At 62.5% G+C, this 24497-nt stretch overlaps 3 protein-coding genes across 7 annotated transcripts in view; 1 reads left to right on the top strand and 2 right to left on the bottom strand.

Moving 5' to 3' along the window:
• Nucleotides 1-759: 759 nt before the first annotated feature.
• LRRC8E (leucine rich repeat containing 8 VRAC subunit E) lies at nucleotides 760-12160 on the bottom strand. 2 transcript variants are annotated; one of them, XM_030879533.2, is made up of 3 exons: nucleotides 8436-12160; nucleotides 4914-5056; nucleotides 760-4271 (listed from the first exon to the last, which is right to left on the bottom strand). In XM_030879533.2, the coding sequence occupies exons 2-3, from the start codon at nucleotides 5049-5051 to the stop codon at nucleotides 1932-1934; spliced, it is 2478 nt and encodes an 825-aa protein (XP_030735393.1). In that variant the 5' UTR covers nucleotides 5052-5056; nucleotides 8436-12160; the 3' UTR covers nucleotides 760-1931. The 2 variants fall into 2 exon arrangements, with proteins under 2 accessions (XP_030735393.1, XP_030735392.1); XM_030879532.2 differs by lacking the exon at nucleotides 8436-12160 and having other exon boundaries at nucleotides 4914-5846.
• On the top strand, nucleotides 11904-16696 carry PRR36 (proline rich 36). The gene is made up of 6 exons (XM_030879524.3): nucleotides 11904-12285; nucleotides 12831-13105; nucleotides 13222-13321; nucleotides 13550-13662; nucleotides 13756-15675; nucleotides 15851-16696. Exons 2-6 carry the CDS (start codon nucleotides 12838-12840, stop codon nucleotides 16363-16365), a joined length of 2916 nt encoding a protein of 971 aa, XP_030735384.2. The 5' UTR covers nucleotides 11904-12285; nucleotides 12831-12837; the 3' UTR covers nucleotides 16366-16696.
• Nucleotides 16697-19708: 3012 nt separating this feature from the next.
• Nucleotides 19709-24497, bottom strand: part of EVI5L (ecotropic viral integration site 5 like) — a 29802-nt gene continuing 25013 nt past the window's right edge. For 3 of the 4 annotated variants that reach the window (XM_030879530.2, XM_060297224.1, XM_060297225.1), the window contains 7 exons: nucleotides 23745-23873; nucleotides 22180-22320; nucleotides 21943-22098; nucleotides 21710-21856; nucleotides 21534-21629; nucleotides 21358-21453; nucleotides 19709-21201 (listed from right to left, as the gene is read on the bottom strand). In XM_030879530.2, coding sequence (XP_030735390.2) covers nucleotides 20923-21201; nucleotides 21358-21453; nucleotides 21534-21629; nucleotides 21710-21856; nucleotides 21943-22098; nucleotides 22180-22320; nucleotides 23745-23873 — 1044 coding nt within the window. In that variant the 3' untranslated portion in view covers nucleotides 19709-20922. The remainder of the gene's footprint in view (nucleotides 21202-21357; nucleotides 21454-21533; nucleotides 21630-21709; nucleotides 21857-21942; nucleotides 22099-22179; nucleotides 22321-23744; nucleotides 23874-24497) is intronic. The other variant, XM_070045329.1, reaches the window with a different exon arrangement.

Consider the following 24497-nt stretch of genomic DNA (forward strand, 5'->3'; position numbering starts at 1 on the left):
TGGGCGGTGTAGGGCTCGGGCCACTGTCAGGACCCTGGGAATCCAGTGGCGTGACCCCTGCCCTCGGCGACTGGGGGGGCCGGTAGGGGGGCCAAGGTCAAGGTCCGAGAGTTCCAAATCAGACTTGCGTGGGACATTTTAAGACTTCCCTCAACTGCCCTGCCCCCAGAATTTGCTCCCAGCTCCTGGACAACGCGGAAGATAGGCCCCGGGGTTTGGTGCCTCTACCTGGCGCCTCCGCGGCCTACACATTTTCTTTAGCTGGTCTGAAGAGTGCTGGGAAAATGTCCCCATCTGGAACCCTGGGGCCCCTGGAGAGCACCTTGCCTCTGCTCTCTGGTGCCAGGAGGAGGCTCGCATTTTGCAGACACCATGGAGGTGGTGATCCCAGGAGGTCAGGGTTGGGCAGGCTGTGCCCTGCCCGCTCCAGCACAGGGACACTGTGATGGGCGTTGAAGGCTTGTGGCGACTCCTCTGGTGACAACTTACAGGTGGAGCAGATCCAAAACTGTGGAGCCGGGAGACTAACAGGGAAGGTAGAGGAAGAGCAGTTCTCCAGGAAAAAACCTAGGCAGACGATGCCACCTGATTTCTCCTGGTTAGCTGAGGTCTCTCTCTGCCTCTGCTTCCGGGATGCACTGATACCCTTGATTCTGGAATGTGACTGTCGCCACTTCCCTGTACTTGGTCTGGTGGAATCGAAGGCTTAGACTCACAGGAGTGGACACAAGGATCAAGATTCTAGTTCTCATAGTTAGTATCATTTATTAAGCACCCACTGATATACATTCCCTCGCATAGGGAACATGTGAAAGACAAAGTCCCAGCCTGTCTTCAGAAAAATGTACCCTCCACAGCAGGTGTTCTTAACCTGGGGTCTCCGATCCTTAGGATGTCCATAAACAGCCCTCTAGGGGATCTGGGGGAATCTGTTGATTGCCTCAAGTTGTTTGCAGAACTTTTCACGTACGTGAGCATTTTCCTGAGGAAGGAGGTGCCCAGCTTTCATCAGGTTTCTCAAAGCATCTAGGGATCTAAACAAAAGTTCAGAATCCCTACTCTAGACACCCAGATATCTGACTCTGTAGGTCAGCATTTTCCAACACACAGGCCTGGGACTGTCTTTGTCAGAATTACCTGGGATGCTTATATTTACCGGCAAGTTCCTGGCCTCCAGGCAAAGCTCCTGAGTCAGTCTTTCAGGGGTGGGGCCTGGGATGTTTTGTTTTGATGCTGACTTTGATGCCTAGCCAAATGTGAAAACCATTTTTTCTGAGTTCAGGTGTCCATAGCAAACAACTTATAAATAGGGGATTGGGCTTCCCTGGTGGCGCAGTGGTTGGGAGTCCGCCTGCCGATGCAGGGGACACGGGTTCGTGCCTTGGTCCGGGAAGATCCCACATGCCGCGGAGCGGCTGGGCCCGTGAGCCATGGCCACTGAGCCTGCGCGTCCGGAGCCTGTGCTCCGCAACAGGAGAGGCCACAACAGTGAGAGGCCCACGTACCGCAAAAAAATAAATAAATAAATGAAAAAAAAATAGGGGATTAACATCCAAGTTGGAGGTGGAGGAGGGGGGAGCTTGTCCGTTGCGTCTGTGTCCCCTCCTTGGGAGAGAACCCCAGATGTAAGCTGTTTTGGTCAGGAAGAGAGGGTTGAAATCCCATTGGGATGAGCCCCACCCCCATATGTGGCATTGATTGAGCCCGAATGTTCGGAGTGGGTTGGGGGAGCAGCAGCTCTGGCCCAGGGCTGGGGGCAGGCAAGCTAGCCAAAGACACAGGTGTGGTTTTGCTCTGAGAGTCTTATGACTGAGTTAATCCCTCCAGGATGTTCCACCCTAGATCCACAGCCTCCCAGGCAAACCAATCCTAGGATCTTGCCTTGGGCTCCACCAGCCTGGCATGTCTGCTCCTCCTGTCCCGGCCTGGGCTCACTTGGCCCCCTCCCTTGAAGATAACAGTAGAGATTCCAGGGTGATAGCATCTGGAAGGCCTCTACCGCAACCTGCCCCTCCCTGGCTTCTCTCCACCTCCATTCTGTCCCGCACCTCTGCCGGCAGCCCTTCGTAAAGGGTGTCCTCCACCAGGAGCCCCGACTTCTTCAGTCCCCCACAGTTGCCGAGTTCTTCCGGCAGCGCCTCCAGCCGGTTGCCCTTGAGCTCCAGGCGGCTGAGGGCCCCGAGGGCCCCCACCTGGGGCGAGAGCTGGCTCAGGTTGTTGTAGCCGAGGAGCAGCGTCCGCAGCTTGCGGCAGAAGAAGAGCTCGTCGGGCAGAAGCTCCAGGGCATTGTAGGAGACAGCCAGGTGCTGCAGGTTCTGGAGGAGGCCCAGCTCGGCCGGCAGGGAGTGCAGCCCGTTATGGGAGATGTCCAGCAGGCGGAGGCCAGAGCACATGCCGAGCTGGGTGGGCAGTGTCTCCAGCTTGTTGTGGCTGAGATAGAGCTGCTCAAGGCCCCGGAGCTTCCGTACGTGCTCGGGGACATAGGCGATCTGGTTGTGCCACAGCCGGAGTGTGACCAGCTTGCGGCAGTGCTGGAAGCTGAGGATCTCCTCGATGGACCGCAGGTGGTTGTCCTTGAGGTCCAGTTCCTGTAGTGCGCTCAGGCTGAAGACGGCATGGGGGATGCGCTCCAGCCCGCAGGCCACCAGCTCCAGCTCCCGAAGCACCGCCAGCTTCTTGAGGCTGTTCAGTGCCAGCAGGCGGGCCCCGTCGTTGTGCAGGCTGAGCCGCTGCAGGTGACCGGCCACGTCGGTCACGCTGGCGGGCACTTTGCCGGCGTTGCTCCGCAGAGACAGCACCTTCAGCTGCTTCAGCTCCCGGAGGCTCTCGAGGGTCGCTGCCCGGGCCAGCTCCGGGGGGAAGACCCCCTCCAGGTGCAGCTCCTCCAGGCTGCGCAGCCCGAACACCCAGAGGGGCACCTCTCGGAGCTCCTCGCACTTGACCCGGATGACCTTCAGGTGGTCCCGCAGGAAGATCTGCGAGGAGAAGGGCAGCCTGGCCGGAGAGTGGAGCAGGCTGATCTCCTGCAGGTGCACCAGCTGCGAGAGGCCTGGGGGGAAGGTGACGTCACAGATGGCCTCCAGCCGCAGGGCCTCCACCTCGCTGAGCTCGAAGACCGTGTCGGGCAGCCCCGGGAGCATGCAGAGGGCCAGCTCGAGCCGGCCGCAGGCGTTGCGCTGCAGCTTCTGCCGCAGCTTCTCGGTCGTCCACTCGTGGTTGAGGTTGAGCTGCTTCAGGCGGCTCTCGCTGACCTCGGAGAGGAAGACAGCGAAGCGCTTGGAGTAGAGTGAGTCGTACTGGTCGATGAGGTGCAGCATGAAGGCGAAGTCGTTCTTGACGTCGGGGATGTCGCCCATGCCCGTCTCCTCCCGCACGGACCGGAAGGAGTACTCCTTGAGGGGCCGGTGGAAGAGCCAGAAGAGTGTGTAGAAGCAGATGATCCCGTAGACGCACACGAAGCAGATGTAGCAGAAAGCCAGCTTGGAGAAGAGGTGGGCCTTCGTGTGGCTGCAGCAGAAGCTGGCATAGCCCGTGACCTCCGAGGTGTCCACCGTACAGGCCACCAGGAAGCTGATCTTCCCCACGTAGACGAGGTTGTAGACCAGGATGGCCAAGAACTTGCAGACCTTGAGCACCGTCTGCCGGATGTACATGGTGTACAGGATGTCCCCCTCTTCCACGTGCATACGGAATTTCTTGACCTTCTCAAACAGGGCTTTGGCCTGCTCACCCTCCTTTTTGTCCAGCAGGGTGACAGCCGGTGGCTCCGTCACCACCTTCTCGGGCTCCGCCAGCATCTTCTCCTTCTCACCCTCACCTGCCTTCCCTGGTCCTGCCGCCGCTGCTGCCATGGTCACCGTTGCCCGCCCGGCGGCGGCAGGGTCCTTGTGGTTCTCCCCGGAGACCTCGGATAGGGCCCGCGTGGTCCACGGAGAGTCGAAACACTTGCCCAGGATAGAGATGAAGTGCTCGATCTTGGAGCTGGTGCCGGGAAACTTGAACCAGAAGCTGGTGCAGACCATGAAGTTGAGCGTGTGGATGACGACCAGGTAGGGGAAGTACTTGGCGTACCAGTGGAGGGCCGTCTCGTAGCAGAGCTGGTTAATGAAGCTGTATTGCTGCAGGTCCAGGTTGTTCCTGAGGCCGCTCAACTCCTGGAGGTCCCCCACATGCTCGGAGACCCCCTGCAGCAGCAGTTGCCGGCACGCGGCCTCTGATAAGTTCTCCCGGGGTCCGTGACTGGGCAGACAGATGATCTTGTCCTGTGTCACCTGGGGATGGGAGAGAGGGTGAAAGATGGTGAAGGATCTGGGGCGGCCTGGGAAGTTGTGGGGTGGGGGAGGAAGCAGGCTGAAGGCAAGAGGGGTTTCCATCAACCCCCAACTGTCCCCAGTTTGTTCCCCAGCTTTGGAAGAGTCAGTAAACCTCTGAGCGTCGGACTTTGTCTGAAAAAAACGGCTGGGTTGATTTGTGTCCTTCGAAAAGATGTTGAAGTCCTAACCCCCAAATACCTGTGAATGTTGCCTTGTTTGCAAATAGTCTTTGCAGAGCAGATGTAATCAAGTTAAGATGAGGTCATTGGGGGTGGGCCCTAACCCAATAGGACTCTGGCCTTATAAAAGGGAGAAATCTGGACACAGACTCACACAGACACACAGACACACACACACACGCGGAAGATGCTTTGAAGATACAGGGAGAACGTTATCTGTAAACCAAGGAATGCCTGAGGCCACCAGAGTCTAGAAGGGAGCCGTGGAACACATTCTCCCTCACAGCTTTCGGAAGGAACCAACCCTGTCAACACTTTGATTTCAGACTTCCAGTCTCCAGAACTAAGAGACGATAACGGAAGACTTCCGGAACTTCCCAGACCCCGCCCCTAGAGACCCCGCCCCTGCCCCGCCCCTTACCTGGAGGGTGCAGCCGAAGACCCCGATCATGAGCATAGCCACGGTGAGGTACTCGGCCAGCACGTCCCACCAAGGTTTGAGCACCTTGAAGTTGGGCTGGTGCTCCGCGAACTGCTTGAACTCCGCCACCGGAATCATCCCGCCTGTGGTAGAGCGGGAAGTGGAGGGTGCAGAGAGAGACCCTCAGGAAAGGGCGCCCGGTGCCGGGTCCCCAGAAGAGCCAGACACACGCATCTGCTCCCAATCCGCGCTCGGCCCTGCCAAACTCTGGCAGAACCCACAAGCTGTGCGCTTCCTTCCCCTCCCCCCACAGACCTCGCCTCCTTCCTGGAGCCGGGCAACTACTGTCCTCACCACCTCTGCTCCCAGGGACCCCTGCCTCGGTCGGACTCTGCTTGCCCTCAGAGCTCAGGAGGGGCAGTCCACGGGGCCGCTGCCCCACAGCTTGCCCGTGTGGCCTTCTCCCGGGGCCCAGGCATCTCCTCCCACCCTTGACGCCAATTGGAAACACTTCGCTCTGCTTCTCTGACCCCAGGTACCCGGTATCCAGGCGGCCAGCCCCGGCTCCCTCCACCACTGGACCGGAGAGAGTCCCAGAGACACGGAGACTTCCGGGGCATGGGCCCCGCACCCCCTTCAGGGGCGCTCCGGGCACCACCTCCAACCTCCAACCGGAAAAGCCAGCTGGAGCCTGGCTGGAGCCTGGCTCTGGTTTCGGGCCCCAGGGGCAGGGAGTGGCAAAGCTGAAGGCTGGTCAGCCCTGGGGGGTGGGAGTGACTAGGACACCTGGGTTTCTAGTGGGGCAAGTGCCTAGGATCTGCGGCAGAAAACAGAAACCTGGCCTCTGAGAGTCAGGGGCAGGGGGGCGCAAGGACAGGGCAGAGGATCAGGAAATGGAAAACTCACAGGGAGAGAGCCAGGGTGACACCTACGACTGGGACAGGGCTGGGCTGCCAGGCTCCTGGGCGGCCAGCCCACTCTGTCTGTCCCAGGCTTTCATTTTAGACCAAGGTATCATTATTCCAGATACAGACAACTAGGCGCAAGTCACACGGGGGCGTGGGCCACGGGCTGGGACATCACCCTCCCCGACAGGCAGTCGGGAGCCTTTTCCCCCACCTCCGAGGCTGGAGGGGCGAAGGAAAGGGAGGCAGCAAGCCCCTCGCCGCCTCTGGGGGGGCTCCTAGGCGTCTGCCCCCCTCCCCAGTATCCATGCTCCCAAATATAAAGATCTTGTTTTATATCAGGCAGGTTTCCTGCGGCCTGCGGTCCTCATCCTGACAGCCTGTCACTGGGCACAGGCTGGGCAAAGAAGGGAGGCATCTGGGCCACCAGCTGGTCCTCCAGCCTCCCACCCGTCTCCTGGGTGGGAGGGAAACTGGCCTCTGTCCCACACCTCAGTCAATTGCTCTGACACCTCCTTGCCTCCCTTTTTGGTCTCCACAACCCTTGAAGGCCTTAGGGTTACTCCTGAGTGAGGACAAGGTGGAAGTAGGCGGGGATATGGGATGCAGGCCCCACCCCCAGGCTGAAGTCGGGGCAGTCCTTAATCCCCTTAATCCCATCAGAGGCTCCCACCTCAGTACCCGGGATAATATGTAAGGGACAGGGACACGCCTGCCCACACCCAGGCTCCGGGGCCTCCTGACTCAGGCCCTGACTCACCCAGCAGCCGGCACATGCAAGGGGGTGTGCAGACAGAGCACAGGATCCCTCACCCAATGGCTCATCCCTCGTGCTCAGTTTCACACCCTGTCCTAAACAATAAGCCGAGTAAAGATGCCTCCAGTGCGTCACAGGCTCAAACACCAGGGAATCTGCTAGAAACACACTCAGGGCAGCTCAACAGCCCCCAGGAGCCAAATTGCAGCCACCGAAAGGGACACCCTGGGGGCATTCTGGAGCGTGCACCTCAGGGCATGTGTGTACAAAGGGCAAGTACACACTAAGTTGAGGAGAGACCCAGGACCAGGGAGCCGGCCATATGCCCTCTTCCAGTTCTGGCCACCCACCATTCTCCCTGCCCTGGCCACCTACCCCTGCGAGGGACACTGCTTAGCTGCTTCACCTGAGAATGGTAACTGTTAGCAAAAATGCCACACAGACGGGCAGGGACCAACTGCCCGCCCCCTGAGTCCTTGCCACCCTTCAGGACCCATCTCACAATGGTGGAAGCTCCCCACTGGCCATCCCGGGTCCACAATCAAAGGCAAGAAGGCAGAGACACACCCAGGGTCCCCAGCAGATGGCCCAGGGGATGCACCCACAGAGCAAAGTGTATACGCAACAGCCTCAGAAGCAGACATGGGTTTATCATTATCTGTCTCCACGACTCAATCTTGATCGTCCCGAACCTGCCATTAAGTTTCCCCAGACACAAGGCTGGCCCCCCTGTGTCTGAACAGGGCTGGTGAGAGGGCTTGGGGAGAAGGCTTCATGGGGGTGTGGGAGCAGAGAACTTATGACCACCAGATGCCTTCAGTGTCTCGTTTTATCCCAGCTCTGGGAGTGTGGATGTTGGGACCCTCCTTTTCCAGACTCAGGAGAGTGAAATAACTTGCTCAACATGTCACAGCTTGTGACACGTGGCATTCGAGGCGAGACTCCCCCAAGTCCCGTCTGTCTGATCACGTTGTTGAGCGAGAACGTCTCGCTGAATTGAAGCATCTTTGCCAAAAGAACCTCAGAAGGGGTTCCTTCAGGCAGAGAAGAAATGGAGGGAGGACGGCTGCTCTGCCCAGCAGGCTGAGCCTAGGGCCAGGAACATGCCCCCTACCCAGCCTTAGCTCCACTCACCCATGCCTCACCCTGCTTCTGCTTCCCTCTCAGGCCTTCCCCAAGCCCCCAGCTTGCCTCTGACCACGTGGCGGTGGCGGGTGCTCCTGGACCAGCGCGCCATCCCACACGGTCCCCACCCACAGCCCATGCTAAGGGGCAAAGAAGAAACAGTGACTGTTGTCAGCCCTGAAATGGGTCTTGGAGGACACAGGGTCCAACTCTGGACTTTTACACAAGTGAGAAACCGTGGCCTGGGTGGGGGAGGGTGGCCCCGTAGTGGCGGATCCTGCTCTGGGCCCCAGGCCTGGGGACTCCCAACCCAGTACTTTTCCAAGCTGTCCTGCCAGGACTAGGGGCGTCTGGGGAGTCTTGAGGTTCAAGAGTCCCAGAAGGGACAGCCTGGTGAGGCTCCCAAGTGGTAGGGTTCTGGGAATTGAGGGGCTCACAGGGTTGAGTCGTCAGCAGCGGAGGAGAGGGGAGCACGGTCAAGACCCTCGGGTGGACCCCAGCCTGTTTATCTTCACTCCGTCCTTGGCCAGGCCTGCCGGGCTCCCTGACGGGCGCCCTTGGGCTGGCCACGGCGGGGCCTCTCTCTGCACCCCCCCAGCCCACCCCCCAGCTCCTTCTGTGCCCCAGACGGCGTTGGGCTCAGGTCACAGGGCAGCCGCACCTGGGGCGGTCCTCCCGTGGGCCAGATCCTCACCCCGCCACCTGGTCCCCAGGGGCGGAGAGCCACCTACTCACCTCACGGGCCGGACGCTTGTTCCAACTCCTGTGTCTCTGGGAGCGGAGCGGCCGGGACTCCCGCAGAGTTCGCGGGACAGGCTGGGTGAGTCAGGGCGGGCGGGCGGGCGAGCTGGACAGGAGCCGGGAGCAGCTCCGCCCCGCCAGGCCCCGCCCACCAGCCGTATCGGCCCCGCCTCCCTTAGGGCGCTCACAGGTCGCCCCCGACTCCTGGTACCGCGGGATCGCGGGAGGAGGGCGATCCTAATCCTGGTGTCTCCGTGGTGGGCGAGGGGCTGGTCGGAGGAGCGGGGACCGTAGAATTCTGGGCTCCGCTTCAGTGAGGCAAACCTGGCACGGGGGAAACTGAGGAGGGCTGGAGGCGCTGGGCTCCCAAAGCCGACCTGAAGGCACGCTTCCGGGAGCCCAGCTGCATAGACCTTGTCAGGAACGCGTGGAAGTCCTCCTTCCCCTCCTCCTCCCTTCACTCCCAGGTGCAGCTACCTGGCCTGGAGGCTCAACCAAGGAATCAGTGACCAGGGCCCAAGAGAGGGCACGGCGCTTCCCCCTTCCTGATCTGACCACCCAGCCAGGGGAAGCTCTCCACTGGGGGAGGAGAGGGAGTGAGCCGCTCCCGGGTCCTGGTGGGGTTGGGCACGGGGGTCAGAGGGCTCTGGGAGCCGGGGTTGGAGTCCGGTCTGGGAGGCCGGCTTCTCAAAGGGAGACTCTGCCTCCCCTCCACACCATGATTTCCTCCCCACTTTGGGAGGCCTGAGCTGGGTCTTAGGCGACAGTTGACCTTGATCTGCCCTGTCTGCAAAACTCAAGGGAGAGGGGACCTGGACCAGGTGGCAGAGGGAGGCCCCATCTCCCATGGGGAAAAAGAAAACAAGTTCACCAGGGTAGAGACACTCCGAAACCTTGAGAGTTGGGATCCCCTAAGCTTCAGTTCCCCTGTGAAACCCTGCAATGGGCGCGACCCTTGAAGAAGTCCCTGTGGGCTCGGCCACAGGCTACCCAAAGGCAAACCTTCTCTCTCAGAGCTTCTGCTCTATTGCTGTGTGTGTGGATTGGGGGTGGAGTGCGGTTGGCGGAGACAGAGATAAGGAAGCAAATAAGTAAGGAACAAGGTAATGTCAGCTTGTGACAAATGCTGTGTATATAACAAAGTAGGGCGAGGTGAGATGGTAGCAAGGGGGCAGGGGCCTTTTGAGCTGAGTAGTTTCTCCCTTTCCTCTAGCCTCGGGAGAAGCTCCTTGAGATCCATACCCTGGCCGTTTGTTTCCAGCTTTATGTTGGGATAAGTGTTTTCATAAACGACGCTTTGCGCACTTGTGCAAGAGTCTCTGTGGTGACTGGAATCGAAGCCCCATGATCCCCAGACACGTGTCTCTTCTGTTCCCTACTGTGTCCCCAGCACTTGGGATGGTGCCTGGCACACAGTGGGCATTCAGTAAATGATGGACGGATGGATGCTTAGTTCGGGCCTTTCTAGATGCAGATCCTGAGGCAAGGAATTAGATGCAAATAGTTTCTCTGGAAGGTGAGGCAGTGGGGAAGGGAAGGAAGCCAGTAGTGTTAATGAGGGTGAAGGAGCAGGCTGCCAATATAGGCAACTGGGGTTCCATTGTGCGGGGGAGCTCTGGGAGATGGTGGAGGACACACCTCCAAGTTTTCCCACCCAATAAGTGAGGGAGTTGAAGCATTGACGTACCAGCTCCTGTCTGTCGTGGCTGAGGGCTGCTCTGGAGAGGGGGATGGAGGGAGTGTTAAGGCCCTGACACTTCTGACTTTCCTGCAGGTGGGGACTCTGGGTGCTCAGGAGATATGGAAGGAGCTGTATGGCACTGCCACAGGTACAGACGCTTGAGTGGAATGTCTCAGTCATATGACACGCATACAATGCTCTCCAGCTGTCCTCCAGAAAGCCTGCCCCCTTTACATTCCCACAGGTAGTTTGTGAGTTTTCCCGCATGGACACTGTCCAGGTTTTAAACAATTGTGGTAGAGCACACACATAACATAGAATTTGTCATCCTAACCATTTTTAAGTTTACAGTTCAGTGCCATTAAGTACATTCAGTGTTGGGCAACCATCGCCACCATCCATCTTCAGAACGTTTTTTGTTTTGCAGAACTGAAACTCTGTCCCCATTGAACTCATATTCCTCATTCCTCTCCCTAGCTCCTGGCACCCACCATTCTACCATCCATCTCTATGAATTTGAATCCTCTGGGGACCCCATATAAGTGGAATCACAGTGGTTGCACCATTTTACATTCCCACCAACAGTACAACTGTTCCAATTTCTCCACATTCTCAACAACACTTGATATTTTATACCCAGCTTTTAAGGTTTTCTGAGCCTGAGGTAGTTACATATTACTGTGCTGTGTAACAAATTGCCCCCAAACCTAGCACCTTAAGACAACAAGAATTTATTGTCTCACATAGTTTCTGAGGGTCAGGAATCAATCAGAGTGGCTTCAATTGGTGGTTCAAAAGTTTCCCTCCCCCGGTGGTCCCCAACAACCACTGATTCGCTTTCTGTCACTATAGGTTAGCTTGTGTTTTCCAGAACATTATATAAATGGAATCGTACGGTGGATACTCTGTGTTTGTGTATGTATGTACAAATGTGATGGGGGAAGGGGTGAGGCAGAAGGAGCTGGTTCTTTGGGATGGGGTAGTGAGTGGCTAAGAGTCTGAAGAGATGGGGCTTGGGGGCAGAGAGCACAGTGTGTGTGAGTGTGTGTGTGGGGAGCCATGTGGCCTTGAGTATAAGCAGAGGTGCAAGAGGGCACCTGGCACTGTTGGCCAGCTGTGGGCAGCTGAGGATGGCCATCTTCCTCTTCTTGCTTCAACCCCCTCAATGCCACAGTCCCCTACCAAGGTCCTCCATGAGGCCTCTGCACCAGTTTGGCGGGTCACCAAAATGACACCTCTTACTCCCTCAGGTTGGGCTGGGAAACCTCAGACGGGATCTTCTCGGCTCCTCTTGCACCCGTTTTTATACCTCCAGGCCCCCCATAATCTCATCCCCACAAATCCCGGCTCTGCCAGGAAGCCTTTGCTGACTTGACTTCGTGTGACCTGGGAGGGTGTGGCGAGTGGGGGGGGGTGCTCTGCCCTGCAGAAGGCTGGGTCATCTCTCACCATCCTCCGTCTCTCGCTCTTGTCCTTTCTTCCTCTCTTCCCCCAAATCTGGGGTCTACCCCTACATTCCCAGGGCTGCATTCTCCCACCAGTCCCCCTAGCCCAACCAGGTACGGGGTTTCCTGGGGTCTGTGAAAACCCTTTGGGTATGAGAGGGGCGGAAGCCCCAAGAATCCTGGGGGGCCTGCCTCTGCGGTCGCAAAAGCGAGGACAGGGCCTGGGACACCGAGCGGCCGGATTGGTCAATTGGGCACGAGGCGCGATGGTCCCGCCCCCTGGTTGCCAGGGCCCAACCTATCCGCGTCCAGGCGGGCCTTGGTCGCCAAGCAGTTGGGGTGGGGGCCGGGGCAGGTGTGTATGGCAGGGGGTGGGGAGAGGAGGTTAGGCTGAGTTCGGGACCCCAAGGGATTCCCCCCGAAGCCCGACCGGTTGGGTGTCTGGGGTCCTCAGGCGCAGCCGCGGAGAAGCAGCCCCTCCCTCCTACGCGCTCCCGGCCGCCCTACTCGGCGCGCTCCCGCCTCTGCCTGCCGGGTCTGCATCCAGCGCGCGCGGCCCCTGCTCCCCCGCCCGCAGCCGAGGGGCCGTCCGGCCTCCCCGCGCCGCCGCCCGCCGCCCCCTCCCCTCGCCTGCCCTCTGCTCGCGGCCGCCGCGGCGCTCCCACCCTGCCCCACCCCAGGCGACCCAGCGTGGAGCGGCGGGAGGCCGGAGCCCAAGGTGAGCTCGGCTCGAGCAGGTGGAAGGGTGGCGCGGACCAGGGCCCAGCTGGGGGAGGGGAAGGGCTCGGGACGCGGCTCTTTGTCTCCCCGAGCCCGTGCGCGGGCAGCCAGGGCCGCTCCTCCTCCCGGCAGGTGCCGACATCCCTCCGGGACGGCGCTGGTGGCTGGCGAGGGGGACCTGGGCGTGTGCTCCCGTCCCCTTCATCTGGAACCTGTGGCAGCCCCCTGTCCCGACGCTGGTGGTCAGGGTCCCTGAGGGGGCGAGGGGTAGGGGGGTGGATCTCCGGTCCTGAGAGGGAGCAGGGGGTTGGCTGAGGCTGGCATGGCCTGGAGGAAGGCGGTGAGGGTGGGACTTGGGGACAACCATGAGCAGCTGCGCTGGTGAGTGGTGGGTGGGTGGGAAGGAAGTGGATCCAGGCAGAGGTTTGGGCGCGCATGGGTGGCGACGCTGGGGAAAGAGCCGAGAGGTGCCAGGACCCAGATCCCTGCAGGCAGCGTAGCTGTCCAGGACCTGGGATGCTGATCGGTCTGTCTCCTCATCAGGTGCGAGATGGACAAGAGGGACAAGTCCAGGGCAGGGGCCGCCGGTCGGACGCCCTCTTCTCGCCCTCCCAACCTTCCGACCCCCAAGCCCCCAGGGTCTCCGCGACCCCTTCCCCCCGTAACCAGCGCGGCTCTTCGAGTTCTGGGAGCAGCGGGAGCTTCAGGGCGAGGGCCTCTGGCAGAGCGAGCGGGGGGCAGCCGGGGAGCCGCTCTCCCGGAGGCTACTCCCCGGGGGGGACCACCGCGGAGTGCTGGGACAGGCCCCCGGAGCCCAGGTACTCCAGCCTCTTTCCCTGATTCGGACCCCATCTTCTTGCCCCCCTCTCCTCTGAGGCACCAGCCTCCCCTTCCTTTCCGGGGCACCTGCGTTGACTCGGCCTTCCCCCCACAGCCTCCAGGCCCCCAGCAGCTGGGAGAGGGGAGCGGGCCCCTGCGAAGACCCCAGGCCCAGGCTGTATCTCTAGCTCGGGGCATGCCAGCGGGCCCACCAGGTAACAAGCCCCCTCTCCCCTGTTGCCTTGGGCAAGGGTTAGTGTCTCCATCTGGAAGCTTTTAATTAAAGTGTGTGGGAGTACTTGCTCATCACTGGGTGCAAATTGGTGAAAGCTATTATTGGTTGGCAGAGAGGGCATATGTCCTCACCCACGGGGAAATGTAGACTTGGGAGACGAAACAAGGAGCTGGAGCGCTGTCCTTAGCGCAGACCCTTTTGTCCCCAGGCCAGGCCCTCTTGGGCAGAAGGGGCTCCGGCCCCCAGCTGAGGAACCTGTGGCCAGAGGAAAAGCCCCTGAAGGGCCCAGAAGGAGCGCCCTGAGCGCTGGGGCACGGAGAGGTATGTGATCTGGGGAGGAAGGGGGTTCCTCGGATGTGAGTGGGACCAGCCTAGAAGGATCGGCGACCCTTCGGTTTTCTGCTTTGTCCCCAGACTCTTCTGGGTCCACTCCAGCCGTCTCTTCCTCGGCCATCTCCCGTCGATCCCGGGCTGCGGGCACTGAGGTGGGTGTCCCCCGGGCAGCTCCGAGTGCCCGGCCCCGGCCCCCGACCGAGGCTTCCAGGAAATCAGTGAGCAGCGCCCCAGAGCGCAGCGCCGCGGAGCCGAGCCCTGCCACCAGGAGGCGACCCAGCGCCGGCGGGGGCCTCCAGAGGCCAACCTTGCGCCCCCTGGCCTCCAGCGCCACTCCTCTGTCCTCTCCAGCCCGCTCCGGGGCTTCCCCGGCTGGAACACCCCGGGCTCTGGGGCATCCCTCGCAGCCCAAGTCCAGAGGACTGCAGGCTCTACGCCCCCCGCAGGCCACACCCCCAAGGAAGGGCGCAGTCCCCGCACGGGGCTTTTCTCCTCCTTTGGCCACCTCCTCCCTACCCTGTCCTATTGCACCGCCTTCCCATATCACAGACACTCCCTTGAGGGGCTCGCTCCCACCATCTCCACCGACCACGCCCCCTCCCCAGGCCCATATCCACCCATTGGCCACGCCCCCTCCACTAGCCCCTCCTCCCTCTGCTCCACCTTCTCTGCCGACCCTCCCGTCTCCACCGGCCACACCTCCTTTGCAAGCTCCCCCCGCACATCTGGGTACATCTTTTCCGGAGGTATCCGCCTCTTCCTTGGCCACGGCCACTTTTCTGGCATCAGTCCCTCCATCAGTTTCACCCGCTCTGCAGAGTATGCCCCCCACCGAAGCGTCTTTGGCTTTACCCCCTTTTCCAGCTCTCCCCTCTCCCTTGGCCACACCTCCTTTGTCGGGTCCTCTGCCACCAGCCACTGCCCCTCTACAAGCCCCTCTCTCTCAAGCAACATCTCTGAGGAACCCGTCTTCTTCCCTAACCACACCCCCTCTTCAGGCTCCTTCTGCTCTGCCCACGCCCCCTCCGCAGGCCGGTCCTTCTCTGTCTCCACCTTTTCAGGCCACGCCTTATACACTGGCCACGCCTCCCACACAGGACCCTTCTATGGCCACATCTCCTCCACAGACCTCTCCCCCTTCCTCTCGTCTGACCACACTCTCTCTGCCAGGTGCTCCTCCTCTAGGCTCACCCTCTCCCCTGGCCACGCCTCTGGCCACTCCCCCTCTACAGGCCACTCCTCCTATACAGACACTATCTCTGGCCTCACAGCCTCTGCAGGCCCCTCCTCCACTGGCCGTGCCCCCCACACACACTCCACCTTCTCTGGCCACGCCTCCCTTTCAGGCCGCTCCCTCTCCTCAGAGCTTGCCTCCTCTGCAGGCTCCACCTTCTCTGGCCTCGCTCCCTCTGCAGGCCCCTCTCTCTCCCCCTGCTTCACCCCCTCTGCAAGACCCTCCCTCTCCCCTGGCCGCGCCCCCTCCTCGGGCTCCACCTTCTCTGGCCTCACCGCCTCTGCAGGCCCCTCCCTCTCCCCCCTCTTCACCCCCTCTGCAAGTTCCTCCCTCTCCCCCTGCTTCACCCCCTCTGCAAGATCCTCCCCTTCCCCTGGCCTCGCCCCCTCCGCAGCCTCCACCTTCCCTGGCCTTGCCCGCTTTGCAGACCCCTCCCTCTCCCCCTGCCTCACCCCCTCTACAAGCCCCACGCCGCCCCCCAACCCCGGGTCCCGATGCCCCAATCTCGGGCCCACGGCTGACCCTGGCGCTGGCCCCGGGCCCACCGCCGCCACCCTCGCGCAGCCCGTCCAGTACGCTGAGCGGCCCGGACCTGGCGGGCCACAGCAGCAGCGCCACGAGCACGCCCGAAGAGCTGCGCGGCTACGACAGTGGGCCCGAGGGCGGCGCCGCAACCTCCCCGCCCGCCGATGCGGAGCTCGCCGCCTGCCACCCGGCCGCCTGGAGCCGAGGTTCCGCTCCGCCGCTGGCCATCCGCGGCACCTCAGGTAAGCAGCCCTCCGGACACTGCGGACCAGTAGGAGGGGCGAGGTTGGAGGCGAGGCTTTGCAACTCGGGGGCAGGACAGTTGGGTCTGAGGGCGGAGTTGACGGAAGGGGCGGGGTCTCGTTCAGGGGCGGGGCTTCCCGCTCCCTTTGCCCAGTCTGGCTCCTCTCCCCGCAGGAGCGCCACTGCCTTGGTCTCCTGCTGCCGGGTCGGGCTCTGCTGACGGCTTGTGCACCATCTACGAGGCTGAAGGGCCCGAGTCGGCAACTCCCGCCACAGGCGCGCTGGATCCGGGGCCCGGGTCTGGCGCGGGCGGTGGGAAGGCGGCGGCTGGGGCTGGGGCCGGGGCTGGAGCGGCTTCGCGGGGAGCGAAGCCGGCGCGTCTGGGCGAGCTGCCGCTGGGGGCGCTGCAGGCGAGCGTCGTGCAGCACCTGCTGAGCCGGACGCTGCTGCTAGCTGCGGCCGAGGGTGCCACGGGCGGCACCGGTGGCTCAGGGGACGCGGGGGGTGCCGGCAGCGCGGGGGGAGCCCGCACTGCGCTCAGCGACGCCGAACTGGGCCGCTGGGCCGAACTATTGTCTCCCCTGGACGAGTCCCGCGCCAGCATCACCTCAGTCACTAGCTTCTCCCCGGATGACGTGACTTCCCCGCAGGGTGACTGGACCGTGGTAGAGGTGGAGACCTTCCACTGAGCCAGACCCTAGCCCTGCCCACCCGCCCCACCCCTGCCTTAGGATCCGTCCCTCAGGTTGTACATCTTTGTCTTAGATCTCCCCCTCCCCTCCTCCTGGAGTCCGGCTCCCTGTGGCTTGGTCTCAGACCCCTTAGAGCCCTAGAATTTTGGCCCAGGCTTGCGACCCACCCACACCTTTGGCCAAGGCTCACCCTTGAGCCCCGCCCCTTTGGCTTAGGACAAGCTCCCGCTCCCCTCGAGCCTCGTCCCTCCCTCGGCCTAGGCCCTGCCTGGAGTCCAGTGTATCGTCTACCGCGCGCAGCCCGAGTTTGCAATAAAGCCGGGACACTGAAGCCTGTTCACTTTCGCCTTTGCGGTCGCGGGCTGGGGCCCTTCAGCGGCGCAGCTGACCTCAGGGCGGCGAGAGGGTCCGGGCCGGGCTGTGCTGGCAGCTGTGCACAGCAGGTTGTAGCTCTGGTTGAAGGCTTTCCCGAACACTCCCCGGCCTTGCGTCTTCTCCACTGAGGATAGGGTCGCGCGAGGAGGGGCTGGGGTGGGACCAGGCGATGCCGAGTCCCCGTGGTCCAGCGCCGCGCACCCACCCGCGTTCGTGAACGTAGGTTTTCTCATGCCAAATTTCTCATGGAAAAATTAGGTGCAGGAGGGGCCCAGGTGGGGCCGCGCGACCGAGTGAGCAAGGCGTGGGCCGTGTGGCCAGTTGACCAAGCTCTTCCCACGCTCGGCCAGGGGAGCGCGCACTCCTGGGGGGAGGGGAAAGACGTGGGAAAGGCTTGCTTGGATCCAACGAGGGGGGGGCCCTTCCTGAGGTCCCTCCTCACAGTGTGAACCGCCCTACTTTGCACACCCTGGGGTGTAGGAGGGGGACGGGTGGCCTGAGACCCATGGTCATCTCGGGTCCCTCCAGGGCCTCTCAAGCGCGCACACTGCCCTCTGCTCACCGAGGAGGCTGCAGTGCAAAAGGCGGGCCTGCAGCTGGGTCCAGGGCTCGTGAAGGGCATTCCCTGCCTCCTGGGTGGACCGCACTAGGAGGGCCTGCAGAGAAGGAGCAGCCTCTCCCAAGGCTGGGTGGGAGATCAGGGAGTCCTCACAATGCCCACTCCTCTCCAGGTGCCCTCATCATGCCCCTCTGTGCCTCCCAACCATGGGCCTCGCCTTTCATCCCAACTTCGGGCGTCCTCCCCAAGCCCCTCCAGCCAGGCATTCTTGCCCGTGTTCCAGAGTCAAGGGTCCTCACCAGAGCCAACCAATGTCTTCACTTGTCTCCCCCAGTCAGAATTCCTTGCTCTCCCACAGTCCAGTCACCCTGACCCTGGACCCTTTAAACCCCAGCCCAGGCTCTCCTTTCCAAGTGCCCCTGCCGGAAATGCACCCCTTACGCCTTCCCTCCCTGAGGGTGTCCTGCTTCATACCAAGAATGATGGAGGCCCGAGGGGAACCACAATCCCCAGGGCAGGTAGAAGGACAGAGTGGGACCCTGTGTTGGGCCCTCAGCCCTATCTCTGCTCCTAGACCCAGTCCCTGAAGCCAGGTTCCTGTCAGACAGGAATCACCAAGTCCTGCCTGTCCCCCACCCCAGAAGCGGCTGCCTCCCAACCTGGGGTCTGAAGAGACATTGGTGCTGTCGCAGTGGGACACTGCCACCTCCACCCCTGGGAGCCAATCAGTTAGGTGGCAAACTACAGAAGTTCCTTTTTTTTTTTTTTTTTTGCCACACCTAGTGGCATGTGGGATCTTAGTTCTCCTGACCAGGGATCGAACCCATGCACCCTGCATTGGAAGTGCAGAGTCTTAACCACTGGACTGCCAGGGAAGTCCACAGAGGTCTCTTTTTTAAGCTGGGCCCTGGTGAGAACCCAGGTGTCCTTGTTTCCAGATGCTGAGACAAGCCCAAGGGTAGGGGCTGACTCTTGACATGCTGGGCAGCCAGGGCCCTAAGGCCCCCTGTGAGGGAGCAGGGCAGAACCTCAGACACTTCCCCCAAGGCCGTGCCCCCTCCTGGGAGCCAGCCAGCTGGAGCCACCAGCTACCCGGTGGCAACAGGAGAGGCAGACAGCAACTGTCAGGGTCTCAGTGTTAAATCTGTGTGATGGGAATGACACATCGGCCCGCAGGAGCTGTCGTGGGAGGGAATAGAGCTGGGGTTCGGCTGTCCTGGTGCATAACCAGTGTCCTGCCCTGCCGCTTGGCAGGTATCAGGCAGCAGAGTGGGGGACACTTGGTGGGTCCACACTGGGTGTAGAGGGTAGGGCCTGGCTGGCACCTAGCTGGACCCAATTAAATGTCTCCTCCTAGGAAGCCTTCCTTTGCTCCTGGCTGTGTCACCCTCTAACTGGGACTCTGTCTCAGCTCCACGGGCAACCCCACAAAGGATGCTGCCTCTCCGGGCCTTCTTCCCCCAGGGGAACCCCCACTGCCTGGCTGTTTTGCCTCTGCACTGCCCCCCAACACTGTAGTCTACCTGATGGTGCCCCTCTCACCTAAGCCCTCCATGGCTCCCCAGCGCCCTTAGTTCACAGTGCAAACTCTTTCTCCTGACTAGAAAAACCCCTTCCTGGTCTGGCCATGCCCACTCTCTCCTGTTCCTTCTTCACAGACCTCATGTGCCTCCTGCTGGTCCCTGCCACGTCTCACCGTTATGCTTATGCCCTTGCAGATCCCCCCCCTCCAGGAAGCCTTCCCTGATCTCCTTACACATTCATCTAGGCACTTGCCACACTACTGTGCCGGCTAAGTCCCCGCCCCCACCCCAATGTCTGTCTGCTCCACTACACTTGGGACCCCTCAGAACCGGGCACAGTGGAGCACCCGGAAGGCCTTGGGAAGTGGGTGCTGAATAAACCAGATACTGAATCCTCCTGAGGCCCTAAGACCCTTCATTCCTCTGTGTCTCTCAGGGGAGGCCCCAGCTGAGTCACCCAGTCACCCATGATGGGAAATCATGGCCCATCCTCCCTCCCCATCTCCAGAGACACCCTCCTGAAAATGCCCTGCTCTAAGGGTCTGTCCCTACGCCTGACGTCCCAGGTCCTTGGTGACTCGTTCCTACAATACTAACCATCTCTTCTGACGCCCACACTTATGCTCACACTGTACGTGTGAATGTCCTTTCCTCTTCCATGATGCACCCGACCTGGACAGCCTCTTTGCCCCCCCACCCCCGCCCACACTGGCGTGCTATGACCTCCACCTCTGGTTCTCTTAGATGGTGGGAGGCTCCCAAGGGCAAGGACAGCCTGCTCCCTTCCCCGCTGCTTCACTGGACAAGGGGCCGGGGACCCATGGCTGCTGGTGATTCCCCTACCCCAAGGCCTGCCCCACTCAGCATCCCTTGTCCGTTACTGTGTAAATACACTTTATTTTCCATCTTTCCCGCCTGGGCGACATGTGGAGTGTGAACAGGCAGTGTGCAAAATGGTGGGAGGCAGTGTGGGGGGCACATGGGAGAGCCCCTCGGATGCCCACCCTGGTCCCCAGGCTTTGTAACACTGAGGAGTGGGCGACCGGGAAGGGGGTACTGAGCATGGATCCCCACCCCAGGAAGTGCCGGGGAGACTGCTTGTGATGCTGCTCTAGGCTCCAGGAGCACCGAGAGGGTCAGCCTGAGGGTCGTGAGGCCCCAGGGGGCAGGGGTCTGGGGGCATCGTTGGATTTTGGCACCGTTCTTGGTTCTGACTCAGCAGAGACCACGGGACCACCATGAGCAGGCGCTGGGAGGCAACTCAACTGGGAGGCCTCCTCCCCTGGGGCCTGGCTCTGGCCAGAGAGTGGGGCCGGGGATACTGAGAAGGAACGGAAGTGGAGGCTGGGGACCCCCTGGAGAGGAGGCTAGCCTGGGTCGGGGAGCCCCTTCATCACTGGCCAGGCTGGGGTGATGGGACTGTCACAGAGGGAGACGTGGTGTGCTGGGGAGAGGGGGGTCTCTTCACTTCCTTACAGCTGCTCTGGCCCCCAAGAAGCAGGGACAGACACTACCCAGGCCCTGGCTGGTTCCGGCTGGCCACCACACCCTGCGCGGCCCTGCACACAGTAGGGGGGGCTTTGGTTTCTGTCGCAGGGGCCACAGTGCCTGCCCCAGGCAGGAAAACCCAGCCTGGCCATCTGTCCCCAGAGGCCAAGGGTCCCGAGGGTGGCACGGGGTTGTAACGACAGGCCTAGAGCGGCCTCTTCTTCCTCAGGCCTCCTCTAGCTCCTGGGTCCTTCCCAGCCGGGCCACCCTTGTCCCAGAAGGAGGCCAGCTAGGAGGGGGGAGGTTCCTGCTCCTCCAGTCCTGGGACCCCTGGGTCCACCCCTGCCCTGGCTGTTAAGAGGGGCAGACCCTCCAGGTAACTGGGCCCAGAGGGCTACGGACCAAGATCGGTAAACACTGCTGGGGAGAGTGGGCCTGCCAGGGGACTCAGGATCCCCAGACTTCGGTCCTACCCTCCGCGCCCTGCCGCGCTGGTCCTGGCCCTCGGGGTGGGGGGGACCACCGAGGGCCTGGAGTTTGTTAAGTGCGGGCGGCGGCCAAGGAGCGGGCAGGCGGCGGCCCCGGGCTCCGAGCACGCGGGGCACTGCCTTAGTTGTCCAGGCCCTGGCTGTAGGGCGCGGCCAGCTCGTCGGCATCGCTGTCTGAGCTGCCTTCACTGTCCTTGGCCGGCCGCTCCAGACGGCGGAAGAAGCGCGCGTCGCGCGGGGACAGCGGGTAGAGCGCGTCCTGCAGCGCCGCGCCCACGCCCACGCTGAGCAGCTCCTCGTCCGACGACGGCAGCGAGTCTTCATCCAGGTGCCGTGCCAGGCCGAGCCCGTCGAAGGCCAGTGGGTCCTCGAAGGGCGGCGGGCCCTTCAGAAGCCGCACCTGGGGCGGGGGACCCGCGCGCTGGAGGCGTGGACCGACGTACCCACGGACGGAGTCCGGCCGCCTGGCCCCCTCCTCTCCCGCTCCCCGAGGCGCCGACTCCCGGCCCGTCACCGGCCGAGAACACCGGGGCTCTTACGCCCCTCCCGCGCTCACCTCGGCTTTCAGCTCCTCGATCTGGTCCTTGAGCTCGCGGATGTACTGCGACGAGTCCGAGTGGTTCAGCTGGCCCTGGATGCGGCCCTCCTCCCTCTGCGGGCGGGCCAGGTCGCCGGACTTCAGCGCGGGGTCCCGCCCCGCAGCCCGGCCCCAGCCCCGGCCCCGCCGCTTACCTGGATTTCCAGCTCGGCGATGCGCTGCCGCATCTCGGCCACCGCCGCCATGCTGTCCGCCTCCCTCAGGCGCACGGCCATCACCTCCTCCTTGCTCTGGGGGCGGGGGAACAAGCGGTCAAGGGGCGCTGCGGGCCGGGCGGGGGCGCGGGCACGGTGTGTGGGGGGTGCGGCACCTTGCACTCGGCCTCGGCCTGCTTGCGGCGGCTCTCGCTGAGCTGCGTCTGCAGCCCCTTGTTCTGCGCCGCCAGGTACTGCAGCTTCTCCTGCAGCGCCGCTCGCTCCGCCTCCACGCGGTTCAGCAGGTTGCGGTGGATGTGGTCCTGGGGGCGGACAGGCGGGGGTCACGGCCTCGCCGCGGGGCCGACCCCGGGCTCCGGGTCCCCTCCCCAGGCGGGCAGCGGCCCACCTGCGTCTCGAGCTCCACCACGCGCTGCCGCAGCTCGCGGCCCTCGGCCACAGCCTGGGCCTCGCGCAGCCGCACGCTCATCAGCTCGTCCTGCAGCTCGCCCAGGACCAGCTTCCGCGGGGACTCCTTCCAGCGGCCGCCGCGGGACAGATGGGCCTGCGGGGAGAGGTCGGCGGTCGTCCTCCGCCTGGGAGCCCCGAAGCCGCTTCGTGCGCGTCGGGCGAGGCCCTCCCTCACCTGCCAGGTGTCCGAGAGCTCCTGCAGCTGCAGTTTCAGTTCCCGCGCCGAGGCCACGGCCTCACCCTCCCGCACCTTGAGCGCCTTCAGCTCCTCCTGCAGCTGCGCCACGTTGTTCTCGTCGGGCAGCGAGCTGTTCCTCTGCGGGGGGAGGAGCAGTCAGAGCCCAGGGGAGCTGCGCGGCCACGCGGCCCTTCCCGTAGGCCCCACGCCCCCGCTCTCCTCTCCTCTGCGCTCCGCCTTGGGCGGCCCGGCTGCGAGAGGGTGCACCCTGGACCCCAGGATGCGCCGGGGGAACAAGGACCAGGCCCGAGGCGGGGAGACCCCGCCCTTGTCGCCCCAGCTGGACATCGTGGTCTGTAAAATCGGTGTAATAACAGCACCTGCTCTCTGGCACAACTGGCCTAGGGCAACCCCCTTACAACATGTGACTGCTAGTAACACTAGCTGGGACAGGACGGGTGCTACCCGCCTGGGAATCTGAGATCCACACCCTCTGGGCCCAGACCCGGGACCTGGCCCAGCTGGAGCAGAGAAGACCGTGGATTTCAGCACCGTCTCCCTGGGGATGGACTGAGGGCCGGCTTAGGCCCTATCCTGGCCTCCCAAGGGCTCAGTGATGAGAGATTCGTGCTCCAGGCTCTTGGACCAAAAGCCAACTTGCTGCATGATGTTCTCCCTGACCCTCGTTTGAGTCTGGGAGTTGGGGTGGCGGGGGGTGGCAGACCTACTTGTCCCACATTTCCCTCTGATGTGGAGGGAGGGGGTGGAAAGCCCAGCTCTGGGCAGGCGGGAAGTTGGGGACCGAGAGGCCGATGGCCCCATGCAAGGCTGTGGCAGAGACACCCCACCTGGGAGGGCACCCAAAATAGCGCAGCTTGGAGGTGGGGGGCATGGCTCCTGCAAGTGGGTGAGTGCTGCCCTCTGGTGGCCGGGGCACCTCCCTTCTGGCAGCGCCTTGGGAATTGAGACAACCAGTGTGGAAGGAGCTGGGAAAGGACCAAGAGGCCTGGTGCCCCCTGCAGGGCTGCAGGTGGGAGAGGATGGCCCCCTGGGTGGTGTCTCCATGGAGGGGAGCAGCCCTGATGGGCCTGGGCCTTGGCCTTCCCTTCCCCCTCTCCATCCTGGAACCCAGGGCCTGAAGGGGACACATACAGCCCAGGGAGCCCATGAAGGCCACCGCACTGGTGGCCTGGTGCCTGGCACATGAGGGTGGGCGCACCCCTTGTGGAGTCGTGTTGCTTTTTGTATGCTCGTGTGTGTGTGTGTGTGTGTGTGTGTGTGTGTGTGCGCGCGCGCGCACACGCACGTATGTACCTCCAGGGCTTGAGAGGGTCTGAGGGTGAGGGGCCCAACTTCCCATCTGCCCTGACCCTGGTGTGGAGACCAAGGAGAAGGAGGCAGGGGCCGAGGGAGGTGCCCTGAGCTCCTTGGGGGCTGCTGGGGCAGGGGGCTCTGACTCCAGGGCCTGTCCCACTGGTCCCCCTGGCTGCCCCTTCTCCTTGGCTAGGGCCTCTTGTCATCTCCCCTTCCCCATGGTTCCCCCAGCACCTGCCCAGTCGCACCTTCTCCATGTCTAGAACCTTGTCCTGCATCTCCCGCAGGGCCCCCAGGGTCTCGGTCTCCCGCAGCCGTGACTGCTCCAGCTCTGTCTCCAGGTGGGCCACAAAGTCCTCGGTGAGGCGCGGGTTATCCTGGGGGCGGGCAGAGGGCTGCGTTGGGCCCCAGGCTGTGGCCAGAGGGGGGCAGCCTTCCTGCCAGCCGGCTGTGGGCCCAGGCCTGGCCCCACCCCGTCCACCTCCAGGGCCGGGCTGTGGGTGGAGAGGGGGGTGAGGAGAAACTCCGGATCTGCCGGAGGGGCCGGATGCCATGGGGGCCCTGATGCTCTGTGTCTAGGGGTCCTGGAAACAGAGGGGACTTTCCATGGCCTCAGGATGCCATGGAAAGGGACACCAGTGACTGGTTCCCAGGATCACTGGGATGAGGACGGAGGGTGAGTTCTCCGGGGACCCCTTCCTGTGTGTGGCCCGTGGCCTAACCACAGGGTGAGGGTGGCATGGGGCAGATGGGGAAAGAGTTTGCTGAGACTCCTTTCTTGGTCAGTGCCCAGGGGCTTCTCAAAGGTACCCTAGGAGTCCCAGGGGTGATGGGTGGGCCCAATAAAGAAGACCTGGCCGTGGGACTTCCCTGGCGGTCCTGTGGTTAAGACTCCGCACTTCCACTGCAGGGGCACAGGTTCGATCCCTGGTCGGGGAACTAGGATCCCGCATGCCGCGTGGCACGGCCAAAACAAAACAAGCCTGGCCAGTGGGGGAGGG

This window comes from Globicephala melas, chromosome 3 (genome assembly GCF_963455315.2).
Source record: "Globicephala melas chromosome 3, mGloMel1.2, whole genome shotgun sequence".
Taxonomy (NCBI): domain Eukaryota; kingdom Metazoa; phylum Chordata; class Mammalia; order Artiodactyla; family Delphinidae; genus Globicephala; species Globicephala melas.

Excerpts from the sequence above, each read along its gene's own strand:
- LRRC8E (XM_030879533.2), bottom strand. The coding sequence starts at position 5,051 with ATGATTCCGGTGGCGGAGTTCAAGCAGTTCGCGGAGCACCAGCCCAAC. Across the intron at positions 4,272-4,913 it reads TCTTCGGCTGCACCCTCCAG|GTGACACAGGACAAGATCAT; the intron begins GTAAGGGGCGGG and ends TCCCATCCCCAG.
- PRR36 (XM_030879524.3), top strand. The coding sequence starts at position 12,838 with ATGGACAAGAGGGACAAGTCCAGGGCAGGGGCCGCCGGTCGGACGCCC. Across the intron at positions 13,106-13,221 it reads GACAGGCCCCCGGAGCCCAG|CCTCCAGGCCCCCAGCAGCT; the intron begins GTACTCCAGCCT and ends TTCCCCCCACAG. Across the intron at positions 15,676-15,850 it reads GGCCATCCGCGGCACCTCAG|GAGCGCCACTGCCTTGGTCT; the intron begins GTAAGCAGCCCT and ends CTCTCCCCGCAG.